The following is a 26557-nucleotide window of genomic DNA, read 5'->3' as shown; positions in this document are numbered from 1 at the left end:
GACTCAGCTAAACGCAGGGGTCGTCTGTGTCTGTTTTTCCTCAACTATTCTGTATTTGAAAATTCTGCTGAAAAATATTTTAATTTAGTGAGATGAAGCGGGTCATTCAGGATCTTTACCAGCTTTCCGAGACTTAATTTGGTTTTGTGCCGTGGGAAAATGATTGTTACGTGCCTCTCTAAGCAAGGCTCGGATGAGATGCCACCCTTTATGGCTGACATGGACGGTTACCAAAGGCTGCCTGTTGTCTGTAAAATCCCAGGTGGGAAAATCACTGGGAGTCCTTTACGAGACAGGTGATTATAAACGGCATGTCCTGTAGTGGAGAGGAATGGGGTGGTGACAGAACAGCCCTGCGGTTCTCAGAGCAGCAGTCCATGGGCTTGTGCTGCAGCACTGGCATACTCTGCTCTCCTATGGTCAGATCCCACTGTGCTGTGTCCTGAACCCCGAGAGGGCCAGTTCATTTGGGTCATTCCTGAAGGGTGCTGTCATTAGTTGTCTCGAGATATATACGTGTATGTATATATATATTTTACCCACAGAGGGATCAGACTTATTCTTCTAGTAATTGTTACGTCTGCGTAAGAGTTTGACAGAACTACCAAGGTGTTAAATTTTGATTGAAATGCAGTATTGAAATGCACTGAATGGAAGAGTCCAGTGCTCTGTGGGGATCTTATTTATCTTAAATGTTTTGTGAACCTGAAGGCTGCTTCCTGACTGTGCTGGCTGTCTTTTTGTGTGTTAGGACTCTTAGTTGGCTGACTCAGGGCTTGATGTGGGGTGCTGAAGCTCACCTCACTCCATCATCTACAGGCACCATCCACAGGGCACCAGACCTGTTGGCATTAAGATAAGGGCTCACTGCCATACCATTTTCCTGTTCCAAGTAGGTCATTTCAAATACATGGTGGTGCTGTGTTCAGTAAATATTTATTAAGTTCATCTTGAACTTAGCATTTCATCTCAATATGTAGAAATCCAGATGAGGAAACAAGGTATTTTCTTTGACCTACTTACTGGCAGGTAGAGCCTTTTAGCAGCTGTATGGGATGGTATGCTTGTGGAGTTCAGTGCATGTGGATCCAGCACATGTGGATCCAGTGCATGTTGGGTCCAGTGGATGTGGATCCAGCTCATGTAGATCCAGTGCATGTGGAGTCCAGTGCGTGTGGGGTCGAGTGCATGTGGAGTCCAGGGGATGTGGATCCAGTGCATGTGGAGTCCAGTGCATGTGGGGTCCAGTGCTTGTGGAGTCCAGTGTATGTTGGGTCCACTGGATGTGGATCCAACTCATGTAGATCCAGTGCATGTGGATCCAGTGCATGTGGGGTCCAGTGCATGTGGATCCAGTGCATGTGGGTCTAGTGCATGTGGAGTCCAGCACATGTGGAGTCTAGCGCATGGGGAGTCCAACACATGTGGCACTCGCTGGAATTCTGCACACACTACTGTTTGCACTACATTTAATAAATGCAGGATTGATGCCTGGCACCTTCCAGCTGTTGCCTGGGTGATTTTTCTTATTCTTTCTCCTGATGGATTTACCACATATGTTTGCATCCTGAAACAGTGTGTTGTTTAGTTTTAAACCTTCCTCCAGATCTACACGTAATTATCATCATCAATATCTAGCCCTTAGTTTTAAGTAATTATAAATAGTCTGCTAAGTTTGTTTTGCCCTGTGATGCGGGCTTGCAAATATTTATTGGGGAATGGCTTGAAACTGAGTTCCAGATATGCTGCGCACTCACTGTGAGCAGAGCCACACATCTTTTCTTCCTCTTTTGCTTTCTTTCTGACATTGACTTGAGTAGCCCCGGCTGGCCTTCAACTTGCTGTGTAACAAGGGTGACCCTGAACTCTGGTACTCTTGCCTCTGCCTCCTGAGTGCTGGGATGAACGGCCTAGCTAAGCCTTACATCTCTTAAAGACGTTTTCCTACGTAGCCACAGTACTGTTACAAGTTTAAAAATGAGCAAGTCTCACGTCGCTGGTTACAGTGGCATACACTCATACTCCTGACTAGTTGGGAGATTGAAATGAGAGGATCACTAAGTCCAGGAGTACAGGACAAGTCTGGGCAACACAGACCCACTTAAAAAAAAAAAAAATCCATGTTCTAGTTTTCTAATTGTCCCCAGTGCTTCTTTCAGAGCTCCCCTCCCCCAAATCTAGATCCTAGCCAGAGAGCACTGGGAGTAGGTGTAGTTATTCCTAGTTGATTGACTGGGGGTTTTGTTTGTTTATTGACAGTGTAGTGATGAGAAAATGGTGATGTCTGTGGAGAAGCATTAATAAAAACTCAGGAAGAGCACACCTTCGCTATCGTAATGGTAATTAGCGTTTGAACGAAGCCCATCAGCTGTCTGAGTTTCTCTGTGTCGTCCCCTTAAGGGATCTTAGTTCTAATTTGGGACGTGAGGCTTACATAAATGACACCATTAGACATAGTGTAATTTTAAGAATGACGTGTCTCCAGGGAAAGGTTACAGTGAGCCGGAACTGCAGGGATGTCTTAGAACAGGGCCTGAGATTGGGTGGGATGTGAATACTGCCTGTGGCATTAGTGGTGTGGCTGCCCAGGAGGCTGGACTTCCTCGTGTGTGTCTGTCACAGAGACGGCCATCACCAGCCCCTGGGCATGTCGAGTCCTCAGCAAGCAAAGCCCTGGTGGGTGGAACTCTGGCAGAGGCAGAGGCCAGAGAACTGAGTCAGGTAAACCCAGAGGCAGAGAGGCAGGTTGCTGGAGGGGTGCTCTGTGTGGCAGAAAGGACTCTGGGTACTTTTTGGTATCTCATTTCTGATAACTTGTGTGTCGTATCGCTACACACAGTGCCTAAAAACAACAGCGGCTTACTGCCTCATGGTTTTGTAACCAGCGCCCTGAAATGAACCTCGTGGACGGAACTCAGGGTGTCCACAGGGCTGCTTCTTAAGGGAAGTCCTGATTCCGATTCCGTGCCCCTTCTTCTCCTCAGTCTTCTGCATACAATGGCTTGTGGCTCCTTCCTCGTTTTTAAAACCTGTTGTACTAACTTCTGCTCTCTTATCTCCCTTTTGTTCTCTCCCCTTGGGATTATATGTCACCCACCTGGATACTCCAGGATAACCTCTCCATCTCAAGGTTGGTTGCTTGGAAGATTTCCTCACCGTGTTTCTCCCTTGCACTGTAACATAATGTGTCCACAGGCTTTAGGACGCAGGGGGCTGAGAGATTAATCTGTGTGTAACTCTAAACCGTGCTTAGCTCTGTGGGCTCAGGGACATCTCTTTGGGACTCCATGTTGGATGGAGCATATCCTTCACTCCCTGGCCCTGCCCTCGTTTCAATCTCAGAGTTCACTGTTGGGGAGAACCTTAGCCTTGTTTGGGTCATTCCTTTCCGACTCTCCAGGGATACTCACTAAATTGAACACATTTCGAGCACTGTGTTGTTAGTTCACGTTGCTATAACAGAAGGCCAGAGCAGCTACAGTCTGATGAGTTCTGACATATTTTTTCCTGTGTCGCCATCACCACAATTACAATAATGAGCATTGTCTTCTACTCCTGTTTGTGGTTCTCACACTAACCCCAGTGCCCACTGCTTTCTAACACTCTAAGTTAGGTTTATAGTTCCTGGGATTTTACACAAACGGAGTGCTATACAGACATATGCTCACATACATATCTCAACTGGCCCTTTATTTTCTAATTTCTTAGAGAGGAACTAATGTCACTCAGGCTGGCCTCCAGTTGGCTTTGTGACCTTGAACTCCTGGTCCTCTTGCCTCCACCTCCCCACAGCCAGGATTATAGGCATGTCACCACACCTGGATATCAGGCCTTTTGATTTAGTGTAATTATTTTAAAGCCACACCTGTACATCCCGTATAGCGCTAGTTCACATGTGAGAGTGAGCTCTTCACTGTATGGAAAACACACTCTGCCCATCTCATCTGGGCTTTTGGGTTGTCTCTTGTTTGGCACTACTACAAATACAGCTGCTGTGGATCTATGTACGCAGCCACATACAGTAGGATGTATCCTTTCATCTTTCTTGAGGAAAGGCCTGGGAATAAAATGGCAGGGTCATCTGGAGAATATACATTTCATTTTCCAAGAAACTAGCGAGTTGTTTTTGGAAGCAGTTATCCTATTTTACACCCCCACCAGCAGCATGCAGGGACAGAACGTCACAGTTTCCAACACCTAGTGTGGCGTATGTGTTAGGCGCGCGCGCACGCGCGCGCGCATGCGTGTGTGTGTGTGTGTGTGTGTGTGTGTGTGTGTGTGTGTGCGTGTGCGTGTGTGTGTGTGTGTGTGTGTCTCTGTGTCACCTACATTGGCCTTAGCCTCAGTGCTCCCCCTCCGCCTGCTAGGACTTGGTTGGTGCACCCCACGTCTGTCTGTCTCACTGTGGGCTCTGCTTGTCATCTCCCTAATGAGTGATGCTGCTGAGCGTCTCCCCTTGAGCTTATTTGCCATCTGTGTGTTATTGTTGGCAGAGAGTGTCTGCTGAAATATTGGTTCCTAGTTTGTGCTTGTTGACTGTTCTTACTGAACTCTGAGTCTTTTATGTGTTCTAGCTGTCAGGCTATCACCAGCTCTGTATGACAGGAGCCCTCTCCTATTCTAGCTGTCAGGCCATCACCAGCTCTGTGATTGACAGGAGCCCTCTCCTACTCTTTGGCCTGGTCTTCTGATTCTCTTAGCAGCATCTTTCAAAACTCATTCAGTAAATTTTTGTTTTCTTTTTTCTTTTATGGATCATGCTTTTGTTATCATATTTAAGAAAAGTCTTTGGGACCGAATGCAAGATTAGAGATTTTATGGAATTTAGGAAATTCTTCGAGCCATCATTACTTGGGTTCTGTGTGTGTTGTGAAATCTGGTGAGGTCTGTTTTGTGGTTATTGCAGCCCGTCCTTCTGCATTGTCTTTACAGTGCTGTTGAGACTGTTGAGCATGTGTGTGCAAGGTTACTTCTGTGCCTGTGATGATTCTCTTTTGTTCCAGTGCCACATGCTCTTGATGACAGTGGCTTCATCAGAGCTTTGCCAACCAGCACTGGACGACCTTTAGCTCTGTTCTTTCAAAGTTGCCTTGGCTCTTCTTCTTCTTTTTTTTTTTGTATTTTGATTTTTTTGGGGGGGGGGTTGAGACAGGGCTTCTCTGTGTAGTTTTGGTGCCTGTCCTAGATCTTGTTCTGTAGACCAGGCTGGCCTCGAACTCACAGAGATCCACCTGCCTCTGCCTCCCGAGTGCTGGGATTAAAGGTGTGCGCTACCACCGCCCAGCGAGCAGACAATTTTTATTTGGGCTTTGTAGTTGGATGAGAGTAGTGCCCCCTACTCAGAAGTCCTCATTCCCCCTGACCTAAGTCCCAAGCCGGGCGAATTTCTGAAGATTACCTGCAGTGAGAGCAGGTGAGAATTTATTTTAGCGTGAAATTGTAGCAGAGCCAGCAGACGCGGTTCCTTCAGCCTGCCCTTGCTCAGTGCCAGCTCCTTGGAATCGGGAGTGCTATTGCCTGTAGTCAACCAACATCTTCTCTCTACAAAGGGTGTGCTAGTAACAAATGCAGGCTAGCAGACACGTCACTGTGGTAAGGAGGATTCTGGACGCACAGTTAAAGAGTAGCTAACCTAGAGCTGGGAGTCAGAGGAGACGAGAGTCTAAAGGTGTGGTCTTGATGGTGAGGTCAGACCATGGCCCTGCAGGAGCCGGCCTTGAGGAATGGTCAGGGAGGTTAGAAACAGCGGGCAAGAGAGGTGTAACTTTACACTTCGTACAGAGAACAAGCATCCACATGCAGGAGAGAGGGAGGACACTGTAAAAGTGGGGCCCAAGAAGGAGGCCTGGAGGGCAAGGGTCCCTTTGTAGAAACAGCCAAAGCAACACTAAGTGACTTCATGCTGGTGGGTTTGGCTGGAGCAGTAGGATTGGACATATGACTTTGTAAATTGTCCTGGCTGCAGTGTGTGCAGCCAACTCAAGGGGGCGGGAGAGGAGGCTGAGGCACAGGGAAGAGGGGGATGCCCAGGGAGGCTGCCGGTGGTGGAGGGAAGCCGAAAGTCAGGCTTGGTGCTGAATATGTGGACAAAAGAAAATGCCCCCCCAAAACTGATGCCCAGTTTTGTTTTGTTTTGTTTTGTTTTTCCAGACAGGGTTTTTCTGTGTAGTCCTTGGCTGTCCTGGATCTTGCTCTGTAGACCAGGCTGTCCTTGAACTCACAAAGATCCACCTGCTTCTGCCTCCTGAGTGCTGGGATTAAAGGCGTGTGCCAACACTGCCTGGCTGCCCAGTTTTTTTTTGTTTTTTGTTTTTTAATGTAGTTTACTTATATTATTTGTGTGTTCATGCACATATGTGTGCACATGCCATATCATATGAGATCAGAAGACAGACTCTTCAGGAGTCTGTTCCCTCCTTTCACTGTTGGTTCTGGGGGCTGAACTTAGGTCATCAGGCTTGTTTGGCAAGCACTGATAATCGCTGGGAGCCATCTTGCTGTCCAGATGCGGAGGTCCTGACTGGACCCATCAGTTCACTGGTTTGGCTGTGGCTTCTTCTCCAAGCAGAAAACAGGGAAGGAGGCAGCAGGCTTGGTGGAGGAGGCAGGTCAGTTGCTTCTGTTGCATACCTGGTGATTTTCATGCAAACATACCTGGAAATGCAGACTGGGTACAGAGGGATGAAAGGAAAGCTGTATAGGCTTTGGAATTAGGGGCCCAAGATGGAAAGACATTTGAGAACCATCTCTAAACTATGGGCTTGGCAAAAAACAGCTATCACTTTGCTTTCAAAGCTGTTTGAGTCTCCACAGCATGTATTAGTGCTGGGTGGCTGCTTGGTCGTCTGAAGTGATCCTTTGTCCATTCACCTGGTGTCTTTCAAGCTCACTTCTTTGTAACAGAGGCTCCATACCAGGATTCAGTTCTGATGTTTGAGTAATGTTTGTCTAATGGGAACGTGTTTGGGAATTATTTTTATTCCTTATTTAGGATGAAATTAAATAAACCAAATTAAATCTTACATTTTAAATTGTGTTTCTTTAAAAGGAAGAAAGATAAAACCTGGAACTTTAGAAATGTAACCGAGAGCATAGCAGCATGGAGGGGGGGCAGGGCGGTGTTCCAGAGCATAGCAGCATGGAGGGGGGGAAGGGCGGTGTTCCAGAGCATGGGAGCATGGAGGGGGGGCAGGGCGGTGTTCCAGAGCATAGCAGCATGGAGGGGGGCAGGGCGGTGTTCCAGAGCATGGGAGCATGGAGGGGGGGCAGGGCGGTGTTCCAGAGCATAGCAGCATGGAGGGGGGCAGGGCGGTGTTCCAGAGCATGGGAGCATGGAGGGGGGGGCAGGGCGGTGTTCCAGAGCATAGCAGCATGGAGGGGGGCAGGGCAGTGTTCCAGAGCATGGCAGCATTGGGGGCAGTGTTCTAGAGCATGGCAGCATTGGGAGAGGGGAGGCAGGGCAGTGTTCTAGAGCATGGCAGCATTGGGAGAGGGGAGGCAGGGCAGTGTTCTAGAGCATGGCAGCATTGGGGGAGGGCAGGGCAGTATTTCAGTTTCATTTCTGTTGCTGTAAAGAAATATTCTGACAACAGGCGATGTTGCTAACAGAAAGAGTTTATTTAGTTTGGAATTCTCCAGCCCGCCACTGGCAGGGAAGTCACAGAGGTAGGAGTCCTAGACTGCTAGCCACACCACATCCACAGTCAAGAGCAGAGAGAAATAAGTGCACCCATGCTGCCTGCCCGCTGGCTGGCTTTCTTTACTCTTAGACCATCCAGGGCTGCCTTAGTGAATGTTCTATTGCTGTGATGAAAAACCATGACCAAAGCAGCTTGTAAAAGGAAACACTTAATTGGGGTTGGCTTCCGGTTTCAGAGGGTTAGTTCATGAACATAATGTGGGGAGCATGGTGGCAGGCTGACATGGCGCTGGAGCAGTAGCTGAAAGCTTGACATCCTGATCATCAGGCAGCAGGCAGAGAAGAGAGAAGCTGAGCCTGGCATGGGCTTCTGCAACCTCAAAGCCCACCTCCAGTGACACACCTCCTCCAGCAAGGCCACACCTCCTAGTCCTTCCCAAACAGTTCCACCAACAGGGAACCAAGGATGTATGAGCCTATGGGGGCCATTCTCACTCAGACCACCGCAAGGACCTACCCAGGGAATAGATATTGTCTGTAGTGGTCTGGGGTCTCCCATACCACCAGCAGTCGAGATAGGCCCCCACTGACATACCACAGGCCAGTCTGATCTAGATAATTCCTCATTTGCATTGTCTTCCCAGGTTATTCCAGGTTGGCTCAAGTGACAGTTAAAACGAGCCAGCACAGGAGGTGAAGTCTGAGCACAACTCTGTCACTGTCAACTATACTTGGATGCAGCTTGCAAAAATGTCACTGATTTGGAGAAAATGACCTGAATTCCAGCCCAGTGGTTTTATGTCCAAGTAGAAAGAAACTGAAGCCTTCATTCCCTTGGGGTCAGGGGTTGGCCTGTGTTACACTGATCATTTGGGTCGAGGTAGGACGGATCCTGGAAGCTCCTGACCCCTGCTCTTGTACTCTCTTTGTGGCTTTGTGGATCCTTGGAGAGTCACTTCCTTTGTCCCCGTCCGCATTTCTACACCCCTCCACCCCCTCACCCCCCACCCCCGATCGCTGGAGTCAGAAAAAGTGTCAAGAGTAACCAGTGCTCTGCTCCACCACCCCTCCCCCAGGAGTCGGGTGACCTGGCCACTGGCTACCAGTGGCCAGAGACTCTTGAGTTGATGTCAGTCTGTTTGGTACCAGCCAACACTTCTCTGTTGAAGCTGTTTTGGGATCACATCTGTCTCACTGTCATTTTTGGAATAGTGACACGTGTAATTTTATAACAGAGCTGTGTGTGGTAGACTGAAGTTTGATTTTCGCTGTATGAAGTCTGAAAATTCTGCCTAAATGCTAATGTTTCCTATGGAAGGCCACCAGAGGGCCTGAAGACTTGATTAAGCCTGCTGCTTGTTGGACTCTGCCGTGTCCTCAGTGTCATGCATGTTCAATGCTTCCTCTTTGGATGTAGTTACAGTTAAAATGGCAATAAAATTTGCTGAAGCTTTGGAACTGGCCAAGGCTGAGTTTGGGTTGTCTCCAAGCCCTCTGCCCAGTGCCTGTCCTGGTCTGTTGGGAATGTGCTTTTCCCCTGAACCCTTTACTTCTCATAACTAGAAATCACTTTCTTTTCTTTTCTTTCTTTTCTTTTTATATATACAGAAGAGGGCACCAGATCTCATTACAGATGGTTCTGAGCCACCATGTGGTTGCTGGGAATTGAACTCAGGACCTCTGGAAGAGCAGTCGGTGCTCTTAACCTCTGATCCATCTCTCCAGCCCCGCAAATCACTTTCTTTCCTGAAGGTTGTTGGTTGCAGGAGCATGGAGGGTTAGGAGGAAGGGGTGCAAAGGAGGGAAGGATATGTTAGAATGGAACAGCAGATGCCATGTCTGTTCGTACCAATGCCTTGGCGGTCCTATCCTGAAAGTTCTAGGGTGGCCTTTGTCATAGAGACCAGAGCTCCAGGGCCTACCACACAAACACAGTGCTTGCATATGTGCCCTCTTAGATATCAAATGACTCAAATCTGATAACTAAAATAACACTTTTGATCATGTTCATCTGCCAGAAAAATACAGCGTCCATTTGGCCTGCTTGCCTGGGAGCTAATAAAAATGATGGATGTTAAAATCCATATTGCTGCACCCAAGCAAGAGAGCCTTCTTCCTGTCGATGCTGGGATGTTAGTTAAATAAAAGCAGACTGAACTGCTGGTTAGAATCTACAGAAATAGCCCTGTTCTCCCAGTTGAGAAGCAAACAGTAAATACTTGGTTCTGTCAGTAAGCATCTGACTTAAGAAGAAGTCATCTGAGCTGTTCTTATGTCTTTTGTTTAAGGTAATCCTTTATTTTGGAATTTTACCAAAGATAATAAAGCTTCCTTAGCAAGAAACGGCAGTGCTTGGGCATTCAGTGTAGGCTAATAGTAGTGTCTTTGTCTTAGATTAGGTAACTAAGTTTTGGCACACCAAGCAAGGAGAGAATGCAGAGATAGCCATGTGCTGTTTCAAAGCATACTTTGCCCCAGGAGTGGTAATACACACCCAAATCCCAACATTAGTAAGCCAAGGCAGGAAAGTCAGAGTTTGGGGACAAAAGGGGCGACATAGTGAACTTCCAGGCCAGCCCCGGGGCCGCTCCGAGGCCCCATCTCAAAATAAACATATATACAAATACTTCGTAAACAGTTCTTCTTTTTCATTTTAGGAAACAGATATTGATGACAGGTATGGAGATCTCGATGCCAGAGGAGATTCTGATGTTCCTGAGATCCCACCAGCCTCCGACAGGACCCCCGAGATCCTCAAGAAAGCCCTGTCTGGACTATCGTCGAGGTAAGATGGGTGAGGACAAGTCCCTCTTGCTGCCCAGCACAGGCATGTGCTTCAAGGTCATCCTGGTTCGTCCCTACATCGAGTTTGGCTTTTTGTGAGTTTAGGACCCCTGGGGGAAGAAGGCCAATATGCAGGCAGTCTTTATTTCAGTCTTAGACCATGTGCAATGTGAGAGAACCAAGTCTGACAGGTTTACTGGCGAAGGTTACGGAAACAACCCAGGCTCCTAGACTTTCTCGTGTTGCCATGCCTCATAATGGAAATCACATATTGTGTGTTCTTCAAACGTCAGAAAAAAAAGAAGTAATTGTTATCGTTTTCTTTGATGGTTGTTGTTGTTGTGTGTGTGTGTGTGTGTGTATATATGTGTGTGCATATGGTGTATGTATATGTTCTTGTGAGAGTGTTTATGTGTGTGCATGCACGCACAGGCCAGAGATCAGCATCAGGTGTCTTAATTGATCTGCTCTCCAGTTGTTTTTTGAGATAGGCTCTCTCACAGAGCCAGGGACTGATTGATGGCTCCCTCCCCCTCTGCCCCCGCCTCATGCCGCCCCCACTCTGTAGTGTGCCACTGGGCTTGGCTTTAACATGGGTGCTGGGATCCAAATGAGACCCTTGTGCTCGCTCAGCAGGGGCTCGTTGCCTGAGCCATCTCCCAGCCTCCAGAATTTCTTTCTTTAACTGAGTCTAAAATTACTGCCTAAAACTCAACAACACTTTACTATTTTGTATTTGTGCTATTTTAAAGTGTTTATGACCATGTAATTTCAGCAAATTCTATCTTACCCTGCACTGTATGCTTTGGTAATTTAAATGATAAAATTTATGAAAGTGAAGGAAATGTCAAGTTTCATCCAGGTTACTGTGTGAAGCGTTGCATACTGACAGCGCTTCAACATCTTTTTACTACACCACACCCGAGAGGCATAGACACAAACATGCTCTGAAGGTTTGTATGCTGTTATTTTATATGATACCCTCTGATTTCTTTCTGCTTGGTGCTGTTCTTTGGTACTCTCCTGACAAGTCACAGCCCACCATTCTAACAGCTCTGGTCTAGTCATGGAGTCAAGGCGGTCTGACTTTGCTTCTTTGCATTAGGAGATAACCATTCTGAGGCTATAAAGGGAGACTCATATTCAACTCAATCTCTCCTACATGTGCCGTGTGTGTGTGTGTGTGTGTGTGTGTGTGTGTGTGTGTGTGTGTGTGTCTGTCTGTCTGTCTGCCTGCCTGCCTGTCTGTCTGTCTGTCTGTCTGTCTGCGTATGTGAGTGCTCTCCTCACCATCAAGTAGGCAGTTATATAGTGATCACCCACTGGGTGTCTGCTTTGACACTGTCTGCCTGGAGACAGCAAAGGTGCCACTGGGCTGAGGCACAGAGCTGTGCCCACTTCAGACATGATCACAAATGGAGGCCTTCAGAACTCTAGACTAAACAGACATGGATTGGGTTCCCGTCAACCCTCTCATTAGGCCTAGTTCAGAGTAGCCTACAGGCCCTGAGGAAATGCTCACATTGCTGATTTATTGTAAAGTGTCTTAATGGACTTCAGACAGAACAGTTGAAGAGGTACAGAGGGTGAGGTCTGTGTGTCCCACTGTTAGAGTCTGTCCCTGTGAGTTGTCGTCACCTCCCTCCTGAGATTCGGACAGTGCTCCTCCCTCCTGGGATGAGGACAGCCTTCCTCCCTCCTGGGATGTGGACAGTGCTCCTCCCTCCTGGGATGAGGACAGCCTTCCTCCCTCCTGGGATGTGGACAGTGCTCCTCCCTCCTGGGATGAGGACAGCCCCCCTCCCTCCTGGGATGAGGACAGCCCTCCTCCCTCCTGGGATGTGGACAGTGCTCCTCCCTCCTGGGATAAGGACAGCCCTCCTCCCTCCTGGGATGCGGACAGCCCCCCTCCCTCCTGGGATACGATAGGGCTTTCCTCAAATGGGGGTCTACTGGTGTCTTTCCAGACAAGGTGGAATAGAGTATCTCCTTACATCCAGCTCTAAGACAGGAAGCTGAAGGAAATTTAGAGTATACTTTTAGTTTCTGTGACCTATCTAAGATAAGAAAAAGTCTGGTTTCTGTGGCCTGCCTTTGAGAGATAAAGGGGACCGGTGAAAGGAGGCAGGTGGTAGCTCTGCTCTTTGAAGTCTGCATCAGAGGCCTCCCCAGCCGGCATTCATCTAGTCTTTGAGAAAAGAAAGACTTCGGGAGGTAAGCCTGGAATTGTGGTTGAAAATGGAAAAATCTGTCACAGTGCCATAACCTTATTAGCATCCGTTATTTCAAAGCAATGTTTTCCTGTTTGGTTTAGTTTTAATCTGATGGAACAAAGATATGCTGTCTTATTGAGAGCATGATTGTGATTGTAATAGTCCTTGTTCCCAGTCGTTTCTGTGACCTAGTTCACAGCTATATCTTTGCTTTAAAAATCTCATCAGACCTGTGTCACACCGTGTGTGTGTGTGTGTGTGTGTGTGTGTGTGTGTGTGTGTGTACGTATGTGTTTTATATAAATGCATACATATGTATGTGCATTAGTTCAATGGTTTGTAATAATGATGCTGAATTCCCGTGTGTCTTTCTCAGTAATGACTTTTTATCTAAAACAACAACAGAAATAATAGCAGCGTTTTATTGAGCATGCACTGTGTGCTAATCAGTACCTTACACACATACTAATACATTCTCACAGCGGCCCTGCAACATGGTTACGCTTGTAACTGTTTTGTAAGTGGGGAACCTGAGGCGTAGGAAATAATGTGAGCCCAGGCATAGTGATAGCATGGTGAACCCACACCTTGTTCCCACCTGTGCAGTGTCATGAGGGACTGGTTCTTAAAATCAGAAAGGTAGATTGTGTAACACCGTTTATGAGAGACCTTGTTCTGAAAACCAGAACAGTAGGTGGTCTACGGGTTTAATCTCGGGCATTGCTCTGTAAAAAGTACAGTGCACACTTAGAAGTCTTCTTCTAGTGTAATAAACCAAAATGAGAGCATGTTGTAAAGGCTAGAGTTTGTAGGTGTGGAGGCTTAAAAATCTTCACTGTGGGGAAGTTTCTGAGTCATGGGCGGAAGCCTTGGGAGGAAGCTGTGACTTCCTAGCACATCTGTTTGCTGGAGCACTGTGTATTCCCAGACCCTCGCCTCTGCATTGTGTGTGCACAGGTGTGCTGCAGAAACGGAACTGTACTCTGTACCTTGCTGTTCTCATTCCATGCAGAGATGGTTGGAAGAAATGTCTCCTATCCTTAAATATCTTCTGCCCATTGGGGCCAATTAATTTGTTTCTGAATTTTCACAATGAAAACATCTGTATAGTAAACTTTTTTTTTTTTTTGGAGCTAGCTTTTTCCTAGAAACACATGATTTTGTTAAAGTGAATCCACAATTTTCTTAAAGAGGGGACTGTTCAGGCTCCTTTCTGACCCCTTACTCTGTGTGCCTCAAAAGAAATCTGGGAGATTGAAGCTGGGAGAGGCCTGGAAAGTTCATTCACTGCACTTGCCTCAGCCATTTCGACATCCAGGTGTGCCTCAGGGGTGTGTCCATTAGCCAGGTAGGTGAGTGTGCTGTGAGGGGTGTGATCGTCAGCCAGGTAGGTCAGTGTGCTCTGAGGGGGTGTGGCCATTAGCCAGGTAGGTGAGTGTGCTCTGAGGGGTGTGGCCATTAGCCAGGTAGGTGAGTGTGCTCTGAGGGGTCTGCACATCAGCCAGGTAGGTTTAGCTCTCCGTCTCTTCTGGGGACCTGTGGCAGTGTACTGTGTCAGCATAGTGGCTGCTGCTGACAGCTGGTGGCGAGACCAGACCTGGACAGTACAGTATGGAGGCTCTCATAACAGAGTGATCTGTTCCAAGGTGTTGCTAATGCAACAGAAACCCTGGAAAGATCCAGGGAAGCCTGCTGGCACTCTTGAACTTTGTATTGCCATCGCCTTTCTCTGAGAACCCACACACTTCCTGTCCACCTCTGCTCCAGGCTGGTAGATGGACTTTCTCCAAACTCCTGCTCTCCATCAGGTGACAGATCCTGCCTGCACTTCAGGCCCGCTTCTGGATCCGTATCCTTGGTTTAAGTAAACTGCATGACCACACAAGCTCTTGATGACTCATGATGCTTGTGCCTCTAGGAAAATAATTAAAACATGTCATTAACATTTGAAACAAAACCGACTTACTGGTTATATTAACAGCCTGACTATGATTTGGTCAGCATGTAACCACTTAAAATGGTTGTTTCTTTTTCCTTGCCTGGATTAGGGATTGAAGCCGGACCTCAGGTGTGCCAAGCGTGGTACTCTACCACTGACATGGATGATAACTAAGAAATCCAATGTAGACCACCCACTCCATTTTAGCAGCAGTGATTTCCTGCCCTCCGTATCGTGCTGTTTTTTTAACTAAGTATTTCAACTCTGAAAGGCAGTTCCTGTTTGTAGGAGGACATGGTTTCAAGTGTTTCCCACGGTTCACATGTGGAAACTCAACCCCTAGTGCACCAGGGCTGAGAGGTGAGGCCTAATAAGAGCCCCCATGAGTAGATGAGTGCCATTGACATGGGCTGGGGGTAGTTGTCAACAAAGAAGTCTTGTTCTAACAGGACTTTCCTTGGTGTCTTGCCCTTGGTCTCTACTGTAGGATGAAGTAGCAGCATCCCCAGATGTCACACCCTGGTCCTGGACTCCCAGTGTCTGGGACTGTAAGAAGTTAATCTCTGTTCGTCGTGAATTACCCAACTTCAGGTTCTCTGTTACAGCAGCTAAAAGAGGACCCAAGACACAGTGCCACTTGGTATATACAGTACAGATTAGTAGAGGTTTCTCTTCTTCTCACTTTGTAGTTTTGGAAAATCTGGAGATTATTATTATTTTTAATCTTATTCTTTTTTTTTAAGATTTATTTATTTATTATGTATACAGTGTTCTGCCTACATGCATGCTTGCAGGCCAGAAAGAGGGCACCAGATCTCATTACAGATGGTTGTGAGCCACCATGTGGTTGCTGGGAATTGAACTCAGGACCTCTGGAAGAGCAGCCAGTGCTCTTAACCGCTGAGCCATCTCTCCAGCTCTTGGAGATTATTTTTTTATCTTACTGGGAGAAGAATTAGCTATGCAATGAAACATGGCTGAGTAGAGAGACCTCTGAGTGAGGATGGGTGCTCCCACTGTTTCTGGGGAAGGAGAGAGGAGGAGAAAAACATTGTGTTTTACAGAGGAAGGGCTTTGGAAGTTCATGGAGACTGGTAGGTAGGATACCTGGGATGTATAAAGAAACAGATGGATGGGGCACAAGAGGAGGACAGGCTACACGCAGCTGTGCACACGGCTGCACACACGGCTGCACACAGGGAGGGAAGCAGGAGACTCACTGGCCACATTGGTTTTGTTCTCACTGCGTGATGCTGGTGAGTGAGCCCCCGTGAGTAGACTGTGCAGTAAGAGTGTGTCCAAACCAGCAGATGTGGGTGTGGTGACATGAGAACAAAAGAAATGGCGTCGTGGCTTCTCCTCAGCTTCGGAACCCAAAGATTCTGAAGAGTTCAAGTGCTGGGGGAGATTCCCAAAGCCCACTTGTAGAAATGGTCAGTGACCTTGGGAGCTACAAACAGACGAGTCCGTCTGGGACATGGAAAAGAAAGCAACAGAAGGGAGAGCCAGCAGGGAAATGAGGTCTTTAGGGTGGGAAAAGAAGAGGTATTAGAAATGAAAACCTCAATGAAGCCAATAAAAACACAGTGCAAAGCATTACCAATGGACTCACCCAAACAGAAGAAAGGATGTCAGGGATAGAGGGCAAGGTTAAGGAAATTCCACACTCAAACACCAGTAAAAAAGGAAAATAAACACCACAGTCACAGTGTCTAAGACCTCTGGGTTACACACAGGGATCAGACCTAAGGATACATGTGATGGAAGAAGGAACCTAGATCAACCACAGGAGAGAAAAAATATTCAATAAAATTTTGACAGAAACCCAAATCTGGAGGAATGGATACCCCTAAATGTACATGAAGAAAAGAACCTCTTCATGACATTTTATAGCCAAGATACCAAAATACTTTTTTTGATTGTTTGTTTGGTTTTCCGAGACAGGGTTTCTCTATGTAGCTGTGTGCCTTTCCTGGAACTTGCTCTGTAGACCAGGCTGGCCTCGAACTCACAGAGATCCGCCTGGCTCTGCCTCCCAAGTGCTGGGATTAAAGCATGTGCCACCACTGCCCGGCTCCAAAAATATCTTTAAATATTAAAAATTGTAAAGGAAAAACAACTCTGTAAAGTTAAACATATAAAAAATACTACATCTCACCAGCTACCTAAAAGCCAGGAAAGCATGAAACGATATATTTCAAAACCCAAAAGTCATTAACTGTCAACTAAGATTGCTGTTTCCAGCAAAGGCATCTTTAACTGATGGAGAAACAAGAACAGTTCAAGACAAAAGCAGTTCATGACCCCTGAGCCAGCACTGCAGAAAAGACTTGAAGAAACACTATGCAGATGTGAAAGGAAGAACCAAACAAAGGAAATCCATTCTGTCCAACACAGTACACCAGAGGACCCCTTTCTATTAGTAAGGGGGAAAGAAAAGAAAAGAACAACCAACCCAGCTAGCCAGAAAAATAGGCAGCAAAATTGTTAAGACTTAGTAAATAAATAGAGTAGGCAGAGTTTTCCTGTCCTGACCACCTGCTCCCAAATAATTGACTTGGAGACTTAATGTTAATTGTACATGCTTGGCTAATAGTTCAGGTGTTTTACTAGCTAATCCTTACATTTAAATTAATCCGTATTTCTTATCTATGCTTTGCCACATGGCTCATGGCTTATTACCTCATTTTCTACACATCTTGCTTCCTCAGCGGCAGGCTGGCGTCTCTCAGACTCCACTCTTCTTCCCATCATTCTCCTAGGCTGGTTGTCTTGCCTATAATTCCTGCCTGGCTACTGACCAGTCAGCTTTTTATTAAACCAATCCGAATGACAAATCTTCACAGCATACAAGAGGATTATTCCACAGCATTTCCCCCCTTTTGTCTAATTAAAATGGAAGGTTTTAACTTTAACATAGTAAGATTATATATAAAAAAAGTTAAGTATGAATTACAGTTATAATATCCAGTCCATTTGTATTTGACAAAAATTAGAGAAAATATTTTATTATCTATCTTACTCCTAACTCCATCAAAGACCCCAGAAGGATCAAATGTTACCTAATTACAGGAACATCAGGCCACCTGGACAGTCACTCTAGGTTCTTCCGTAACATTGGGGCATCCACTTGAGGCCTAGAGTATCTGACAGACATTTTTGAGAAGTAGGGAATTTTGAAGGACTGTCCTACCTTGTCTTGGCAAAGTTTGGCGGTTGCCTTTCTTGCATCCTGCTGGTCCAGTTTGGACAGTATATTGTCAATAATTGAGTCAAATGCAGTTTCTTTGCCCACATGGCTAGCTTTTGTCATAAAGGAAACAAACTCCATACAGAGTTTCTTCAGTGCCCATCATCTTCTCTGAAGTAGATTGTTGCTGCCAGGAGCAAACGTGTCTCACTGTTATGAGAAGCCTTAGGTTATTAAGCATATTTATTAAATACCATATTCTATAGGTCTTTGAATTGTTTGAGACCACCTATCTATCTAAATATATCTGTGTATATAAAACCTTGAAAACTTACCTAGCATGACTATAAGTTTGACTATTGTAGATGACTATTCATCTGTATTTTTATATACATTATATTTTTAATGAGCTGCAAAAATACAATGCCTTAACAAGAGTAGAAATATACATCTAGTATAACAAAATTAACTTTAAATTTGTATCAATAAGCCAAAATCCATACCAGTGTGAAATATTTAAGATTAATAGTTGTTTTTAAATTAAAGTAGATTCAATAATCTACCCTTTTACCTTATCATTTCTATATCCCCCTTTTCATTTTAGAATGAGATCCCTGAATCTAATCTCCTTTGTTTAGTTTTTTCCTGACAGTTATAACAACTTGTAACCTAGTCCCCCTTAAATGATAATAAATAACCATAACCCATCTTTTGGGAATGTGGGCATAGTTCTCTAGACTGCTTCCTGTTATTTGTGGGCACTGTTATCTTTGGGGGACCCTGAGTAAATTTAGAATTATAGTTAAGTCCTGACTGAAATATTTCTGTGAGGCTGGATCATCTCAGCATCCTTAAAGCTGTTTTGGATGCATAATTTTGAGGAGACTGTAACAGAGGAATTTTGAGATTCTGGATCACCTGGGCTATCTGTTTTCATTCTTGTCTAGTCCCTTTGCTCTGAAAATACAGAAACTTTTAAAAGTTAACATACAGGGGTTGGGGATTTAGCTCAGTGGTAGAGCGCTTGCCTAGCAAGCTCAAGGCCCTGGGTTCGAACCTCAGCTCAAAAGAAAAGTTAACATACAAATGTGCATTAATACAAGTGTATACTGTGCATTATACACAAGTCAGCCAAAGATGATTTTATCATGTGTTTGAGCAGATCATAGTGGAAAAAAAACTAGGAATCAATAGCAAAAGAATTTTATATAAACTACACATATGACTGGAAAACTACTGAACAGTATACCCATAAATGACCAGTGACTCACTGGGGAAAAAAGAGAGGAAATTAAAAATTCCTACAATCGCCGGGAGGTGGTGGCGCATGCCTTTAATCCCAGCACTCGGGAAACAGAGGCAGGCAGATGTCTGTGAGTTCCAGGAAAGGCTCAAAGCTATACAGAGAAACCCTGTCTTGAAAAAAAAAAAAATTCCTACAATCAAATGAAAGTAGAACTTCCTGGAACTTTTGGGATATAGCTGAGGAACTTATAAGAGGAAAGCTTATAATCTAAGTGCTTACATTAAAAAATAAAGCTCTGTCGCTTTGAGATAGAGCTCAAACACGAAACCTTATATACACATTGAGGGCTTAGAAACACAGGAGCGAGTCAAACCCAAAACAACACACAGGAAGAAGAAGACCGAGGCAGAAATTAACACAGCGGAGATTAAGGATCGGTGTAGAATCGGAGCTGGAATTAGATCTTTATAAGAAATGTTAAATGTTGATAGACCCCTAGGCAAATTAACCATGAGAGAGAGAGAGAGAGAGAGAGAGAGAGAGAGAGAGAGAGAGAAGAAGAAGAAGAAGAAGAAGAAGAAGAAGAAGAAGAAGAAGAAGAAGAGGAGGAGGAGGAGGGAAGGGGAGGGGGGGGAGGGGAGGGGAGAGGAGAGAAGGGAAGGGAAGAGAAGAGAAGAGAGATTGATTAATAAAACCAGAGATAAAAATTAGATTCATCAGATTCCAATGGAATCAAGAGAGTCATTGGGGAATATTTTCAAAACTTGTACTTCAGAAAACTGGAAAACCTAAAGAAGTGGATACGTTCTTAGACATAACAGACCAATAAGCTATTAGATGAAAATAGTCATTAAAAGTCTCCTGACAGCTGGGCGGTGGTAGTGTACACCTGTAATCCCAGCACTGGGGAGGCAGAACCAGGCAGATCTCTGTGAGTTTGAGGCCAGCCTGGGCTACAGAGCGAGATCCAGGACAGGCAGAGAACTACGCAGAGAAACCCTGTCTTGAAAAAACAACAACAAAAAGTCTGCTAACATAGAAGAGCCCAGGAGTGAGTGCATTCACCACCGAATTCTACCAAACGTTTAAAGAACTAACTTCTAATATCCCTCTAACTGCTACATGAAAGGAGCGCTTGAACAAAAGCATTCTGTGATTATATTGATATCCAAATGAGACAAGAACAAAGAAAATTGGGGGCCACGTTTTCTTGAGGACTGTAGACCCAGAGATCCTCAATAGAACTTTCCACAGTGTGGGGAGAAGATGGCTCAGTGGTTAAGCACTTACCATGCAAGAGGGAAGAATAACAGGATACAAGTGACCGGACAGGGAGATGGGAAAGAGAGGGCTTAGGAGTGGGAGGGAGGTGGGTAAAATAACGACAAGATGTGGGGAAAAACCACAAGGAATCAGACCATTAACTAGAAAACCCTGTTATACATGTAAATCCACATATATAGTTACTTTTCTCACCTGGACTGATGGCGCTTTCCTCCCAGAGACCAAGAGCAGCTAGTAAACACCCCAATAGCAGGCATGGGCACTCCTCCTTTGAAAGGTTGGCCAGGGCTGTCCAGGACACTCCCAGAACATACAGCCTATTGCTGCTGGACTTGGCTGCCCCCAGAGGTGAAGGTAAGGCTCTGTTGCTGAAGACACCGTGGGGAAACAGGGACTGAGGATCCTGAGCTGGAACTGACCAGAATGCCCTCTTCCCCAGTATGCATCCTTCCAACCTTGTCCTCGAAGTGAGGTGTGTTCTTTTCTTAAGCAAGACCCATTATCTCTCACCACGCACAAAAATAAGTCCACAAAATAAATACAATGTAACAGATTTTTTTAGAGAGGCTGTAGTGATGGATCTGTGGTTGAGAACACTTACTGCTCTTACAGAGGTTTGTTTCTCAGCACCCATGTCAGACAGCTCACAACCACCTGTGACTCCAGCGAGGGGATCCACTCCCCCTCCTGTTCTCCATGTATCTGCACACACCCACACACAGACACACATAATCAAAATATAATAAAAATCTTTCAAATAAAGAACTGCCATGTGACCTGGCTTTACCACTCTGGGTATGTGCTTGCAGGATTCTTAAGTCAGCACAGCACGGAGATGTGGCCGTATGGATGCTCTTGCTCTCTGTCCACAGTAGCTACGGTCTCAGCAACAGATAAACGGATCAGAAAGATGTGTCGCACATACACCAAGAATTCTATTTAGCTGCAAAGAATACAATTGTAATATTTGTGGGAAAATGGATGAAACCAGAGATTGTTGCATTATGTAAAATTAGCCAGACTCAGAAAATGTGGAAGCTAGCTTTAAATTTGTGTGTATGAGAGTGGGCACATGTGCGTGTTTGTCTCTGGATGTGTGTGTACACACAGAGACCATGAAAGAGGAGGGGAAGGTGTGTGTATGAGTGGACCTGTGTGCATGTGTGTGATTCTGGATGTGTGTGTACACACAGACCATGAAAGAGGAGGGGCAGGTGTGTGTGTTAGAGTGGGCCTGTGTGCGTGTGGGTCTCTGTTTGTGTGTACGCACAGACCATGACAGAGGAGGGGCAGGTGTAAAGAGAGTGAGCATGGTGTGTGTATGTCTCTGGATATGTGCATACGCGCAGACATGACAGAGGAGGGAGGGCAGGTGTGAGGGAGTGGGTAGAGGAACAAGAGGAGGAGCAGGGCACATATGATGGGATTGGAGTGGGAATGTTTGGGTGGGGAGGAAGGGGAGGGCATGGGGGCGATTAAATTATAGTAAATATTCACAAACAGCAGTGTATCACAGTGATACTCATTAATTTGGATGCCAACAAAACTCTTCTCTTTTTCAAAAGTGGCTAAATAGAGTGTCTTCTTTCAGGGCCCAGGATGCGGTGCTGTAATTATGAGATAATGAGAAGAGAGTGGATAGTTTCCCAATATTTCTGTTCCTCAGCAGCTCCCATCCAGGACTGGCTTCTGATACTTTTCTAGGGGAAGGCTAGATAGGATTCCAGGTTCCATGCAGACAGGACAGGATTATCGCCGTTGGCTGGGTTAAGGCCCTTTGTTTACCTCTGCCTGGCTTTATGACTTAGCCCAGTTCCCTAATCCACTCATTAATCTGCAGAGAGGAACGTCTTTAAAACTAAACAGAACCTTTCAGTTGCATTTTCTGACTGTACGCTGACTTTTAGTTCAGGCCTAAAGTTCAAAGTCCAATGAGAGAAATCGTGATTCTACATATTTTACTAAACAGTAGAGGGAACTATGGTAGGATAAACTCAGTTTGAGTACCTCAAGGAAAACCTGGGAAGCTAGCAAAAGCTGTTGTTTTCATGCCGTTGACGTTTCTGGATCCTTGAATACAGAAATGACATTAAAGGATTATTTGAAGAAGTGTCTAAACTATGCAGGATGGGGGATGAGGGTGTGGCAATGCATGGGTCTTCTGCGTGTGAGCCCCAGTGACAATGACACACACACACACACACACCCCAGGCATACAAATGCTACACTTAGGATTCATGATTTTTTATGTGTATAGAAAAATGAAATCAGGCACATAATGTAGGAGAATGATTGAAAGCAAGCAATATATATATATAGCCCGTATTTTATAAGTAGCTGAAATCAGCCTATAATTTTGTTGTAAAAAGGGAAAGGACCTATGCCTAGAATAAAATGCATGAACTAGACTAAATTGAATCATAATCTTTTACAATATCAATTAAATGTTATTATTGGAACTGATAAAAGTCATATGTGGGGGTTAACTTTGTCAGTTTGGCTAGATTTACAAACTCCCAGAGCATTAATTAGACACTTGGATTGTGACTGTAATGTGGTTACAGGGAGGCCTGACGGAGCAGGGAGCCCCACCCTGAACATGGCAGCACGGTCCTCGGGCTGGACTTTTGGACTGAACGGAAAGGGAAAAGAAGCACACCTGCAAAGCACTGCCATTCCGCTTTCCACTTCCTGCTTATCACCTGTGACTTGTTCAGGTCCCCACGCCTTCTCGTCACGCTGGGCCACCACCACACCCCCATTTGCTTTTTGTCAGGCATTTTGTTTGCAGTGACAGCTAATGAAAATCTTTTAAAAATTATTTTAAAATTTATTATGTATGTGCACATATACACATGAGCCCCAGCACTGTTGTGTGGAGGTCAGAGGTCAGAGTACAACTTTCTAGAGTCTGTTCCTGTTTTTCACCTTCACCAGCCCTGCACAGCAAATGCCTTTACCTGCTGAACCATCTTGCTGGTCCTACCTGAGAATCTTTTTTAACTTTATGTCTTATATTTTTATTAACCTATTGGGTGGCTGGCTCAGTATCTCATCCAATATTTGCTGAGCAAATGCTCTATACAAGATGCATTTATATTTTTGCCACACCCCTCAACAGAGTGTAACAAAGGAGTCAGTCAGTGTGCAAAGAATAATGTACAACTTACACAAATCATTCCTTCAGTTCAGTATTCAAATGTTCTTTGAGTTCTTATAATACACATCCAGCACATGGAGCTGAAGACCTTGGTTTTTACAAAGATTGCTAGTGAAACTCATGGAGGATGTATTGACTCAGGGGACATAGGAGAAGACGTTGGAATCCATGGGATCACCTCACTTTGTGGGGCCCAAAGCCTATGTGGTAAAACTCACTACAATCTTAAAGAAAAGCAGCGGAGAGTTTGGACCCGGAATGATCCACATACAGGTGCTTTCAGAATCTGTTTGTGAGGCAGAGTCCTGTGCTGCACAGGCTGGCCTCGGACTCCTGGGTTCGAGTGGTCTTCTCACCATTGCATCCCAAGTAGCTGGGACTGCAGGTGTGTGACACTGAACCCAGTCTCAGGGGTGCTAACATGACCTACAAATGACAGTCCATGGATTAAAGTTATTTGTAGCTATTTGTATAGTGTCTGCCAGCGTACCTCATGGCATGATCAAATAGTACAAGGACCCCTCCCTCCAAAGGATATTCTTGTAGGGAATAGCATGCAAGGAGGGGGGTGCTCGTCCTTAAAGCAGAGGTATGAAGGAGATTAGTCCTCAGTGTAGCAGGAGTTAGCTCTTTGTAGCTTCCAGATGCTCTGTTCTAAGAAACAAACTCTGAGTTTCTGGGTGGGAGCTCTGCTGTCTCTATCACCCAATGATCTTCCTTTCCCTTCCAAGACTCTTCCTCAAAAAATTCCTATTGGGATGTCCCGTCCCCACATCTAAGCTGACCACCTAATTCCCCATTCTTGTGACTTATCCCCACACATATTTAACAACAATCTCTTTCTTTCTTCAGTTAATATAATGTAAAATTTTGACTGTTGCTGTTATTATATAAAATTAAATAAGATATCCTTCAAGAACAGTTAGGAAAAATTCCCAACTCTGGGAATTTGGTACTGAAACTACACATACCAAAACTTTAAAATCACATTATTAAATACTGACTTTATAAACTTCTTTGTAGATGGAAGAACTGGTGGATTCGAGGGATTCTCACCCTTACCATGATTTCCCTCTTTTTCCTGATCATCTATATGGGGTCTTTCATGCTGATGCTTCTGGTAAGTGATTGACACCTTCCTAAGTCCTTGGTTTCTCAGTATTTACATATCATTGAAGTAATTTGAGCATATAATAATAAAAAGGAAAGCCGAGACTTGGAACAGCAAATTCAGTTCCTTTAAGCAACTTCTAGTTCATGAAATGATTCAGACTAATCTTTACTGTTTGCAAAATAGTCCCTCAGTGTGCTCGTCCAGCAGAGACCAAGTGTGCCTTAATACACAGGCATCTATGTGTCCAGTGGCATGTGTGGCAGAAGTGCACATACCACCTCCACATATTTAGATCTGACTAGCTCCCTGACTTGAAGGAACTTAGTGTAACAGTAGAAGCACTCAGTCAGTCAGAAGACTAGTGGTAAGTCTTGTGACAGGCCGTGTTCTGAGCACAAGGGTAGAGAAGCATGCCATCTGGTCTAAAAGAGGGATAGCAAACGGCTAAGCTTGAAGATTACACAGAGAAAGCAAAGTGGAGTTCAAGGTGGATACGCCATGGTCAAGGCGGGGGCTACTGAGAGAAGGTGTCACCCGGTTGACCTGTGGGTGGCCGCTAGGGGTGGGACTGGAGAGCTGAGTAGACGCTCTTCTGAGAGATTTAGGTGTTGTGTATGGGAAGCCAAACAAGTCATGAGGGCAAACAGACCTATTAAGCTCTTACTTCATTCATTTCCTAAATGCCTTCAAGGTGACTGGGGTAGGTTAATGGTGGTGCTGAGAAAAACATACCAAGCTTTGTTCTGATGATGCTGGCTGTTTATACTGTAAAGAACTCATTAGCTGCTTCTAATGACCAACTGCAGTGTTTTAAATAAAGACTAGCACTGTAAGAGCAGAAGAGGCGTTGGCAGACTTTCTGGAAGCATCGCCCAGCACGTGAGCTTCCATCTGAAGGTTAAATAGGAGGCGTCAAGGAGGTGAGAGGAGCTGGGAGTGAGGTGTTCCTCACAGCGTGTATACCTGAGCTGTGGGAGCCGGAGAAATCCATTTGTTCAACAGATTTATCCAAGTGTTTCCAGGGATCCAAGCATGGCTTAGCAATGAATGGTGACAGCCATCCTTGGGGGGGCGCACACGGTGTCTTTCATTATTATTATGTGAGGATGAGCCGAGAAAGTGACAAGCTCCCTGGATAAAACTGTTCACTGCCCCTCCCCCCCACCACACTTGTGTACCAGGCGGCTGTGGCAGACTCTCCCTTTTCTACTCTGTTGCTTTCTTCATCTCAGCTCAGCTCATTCAGCCTCTTCCATGTATTCACCTTCCCGGTCTCCTGCCTACAGGAGAGCACGGACGCATCTACCTTCTTCCTGTCTTTTACTCCCGTGTCCTGTTGAGAATGGATGTGATTATCAGCAACCTGGTGTGGTTTTCCTTTTATTAAAAGTACATTTGAAAGTAAAATTAGTCACAATGAAAGCATTTCTTCAGCTCAGGAAGTCAGGGGATGATGCTCCCAAGAAGGGCCAGACTACTTTTCCAGGATGAAGTTCAGAGCTCTTAGAGACTGTCATCTCGCTGTATGGCCCACGCTGGCCTTGAACTTGCAGTCTGCTGCCTCCACAGTGCTGGGGTCCCAGGTGTGTGCACCATGCTCAGTTGGATCCTGATTTTTAAAAGAGAATCATAACCTGCCTAAAGTATTTACATTTTTTTAACCTTTTCTGCTATATAATGGAACGTGAAGCATTGTCTTACTTAAGACACTGTGCTATTTTTAAACAATCAGGTTATGTTCTGTTTCTTTAATGAGAACATCTTTAATTTTGAACACACTTGAGCACAAATAAGTTCTGATTTAATAAATCAGATTATCTTCTTAAAATAGAGTCCTAAAATAAAAATAGGCATTTTTGTTTGTATAACCCATAGTCCTGTGTGACCCCCAGTTATCCTGCGTAAATCTGTTGCTCCAGGCTTTCCTTTCTACTCTGTGTTCCCTCCTCATCCTTAGCCCTTCAGTTATGGTTCAGTGTTCCCTAAAA

The 26557-nt window shown here is 45.3% G+C and overlaps 1 protein-coding gene across 1 annotated transcript in view; it reads left to right on the top strand.

The window, feature by feature from the left end:
• The window catches only part of Cds1 (CDP-diacylglycerol synthase 1), a 66496-nt gene that overhangs the window by 6922 nt on the left and 33017 nt on the right, over nt 1-26557 (top strand). The window contains exons 2-3 of the mRNA XM_036201027.1: nt 10297-10424; nt 24479-24575. Of these exons, the coding sequence (XP_036056920.1) occupies nt 10297-10424; nt 24479-24575 (225 nt within the window). The remainder of the gene's footprint in view (nt 1-10296; nt 10425-24478; nt 24576-26557) is intronic.

The sequence above is a fragment of the Onychomys torridus genome, chromosome 10 (genome assembly GCF_903995425.1).
Source record: "Onychomys torridus chromosome 10, mOncTor1.1, whole genome shotgun sequence".
NCBI classification, from domain to species: Eukaryota; Metazoa; Chordata; class Mammalia; order Rodentia; family Cricetidae; genus Onychomys; species Onychomys torridus.
This window is presented reverse-complemented; position numbering and strand designations above follow the sequence as displayed.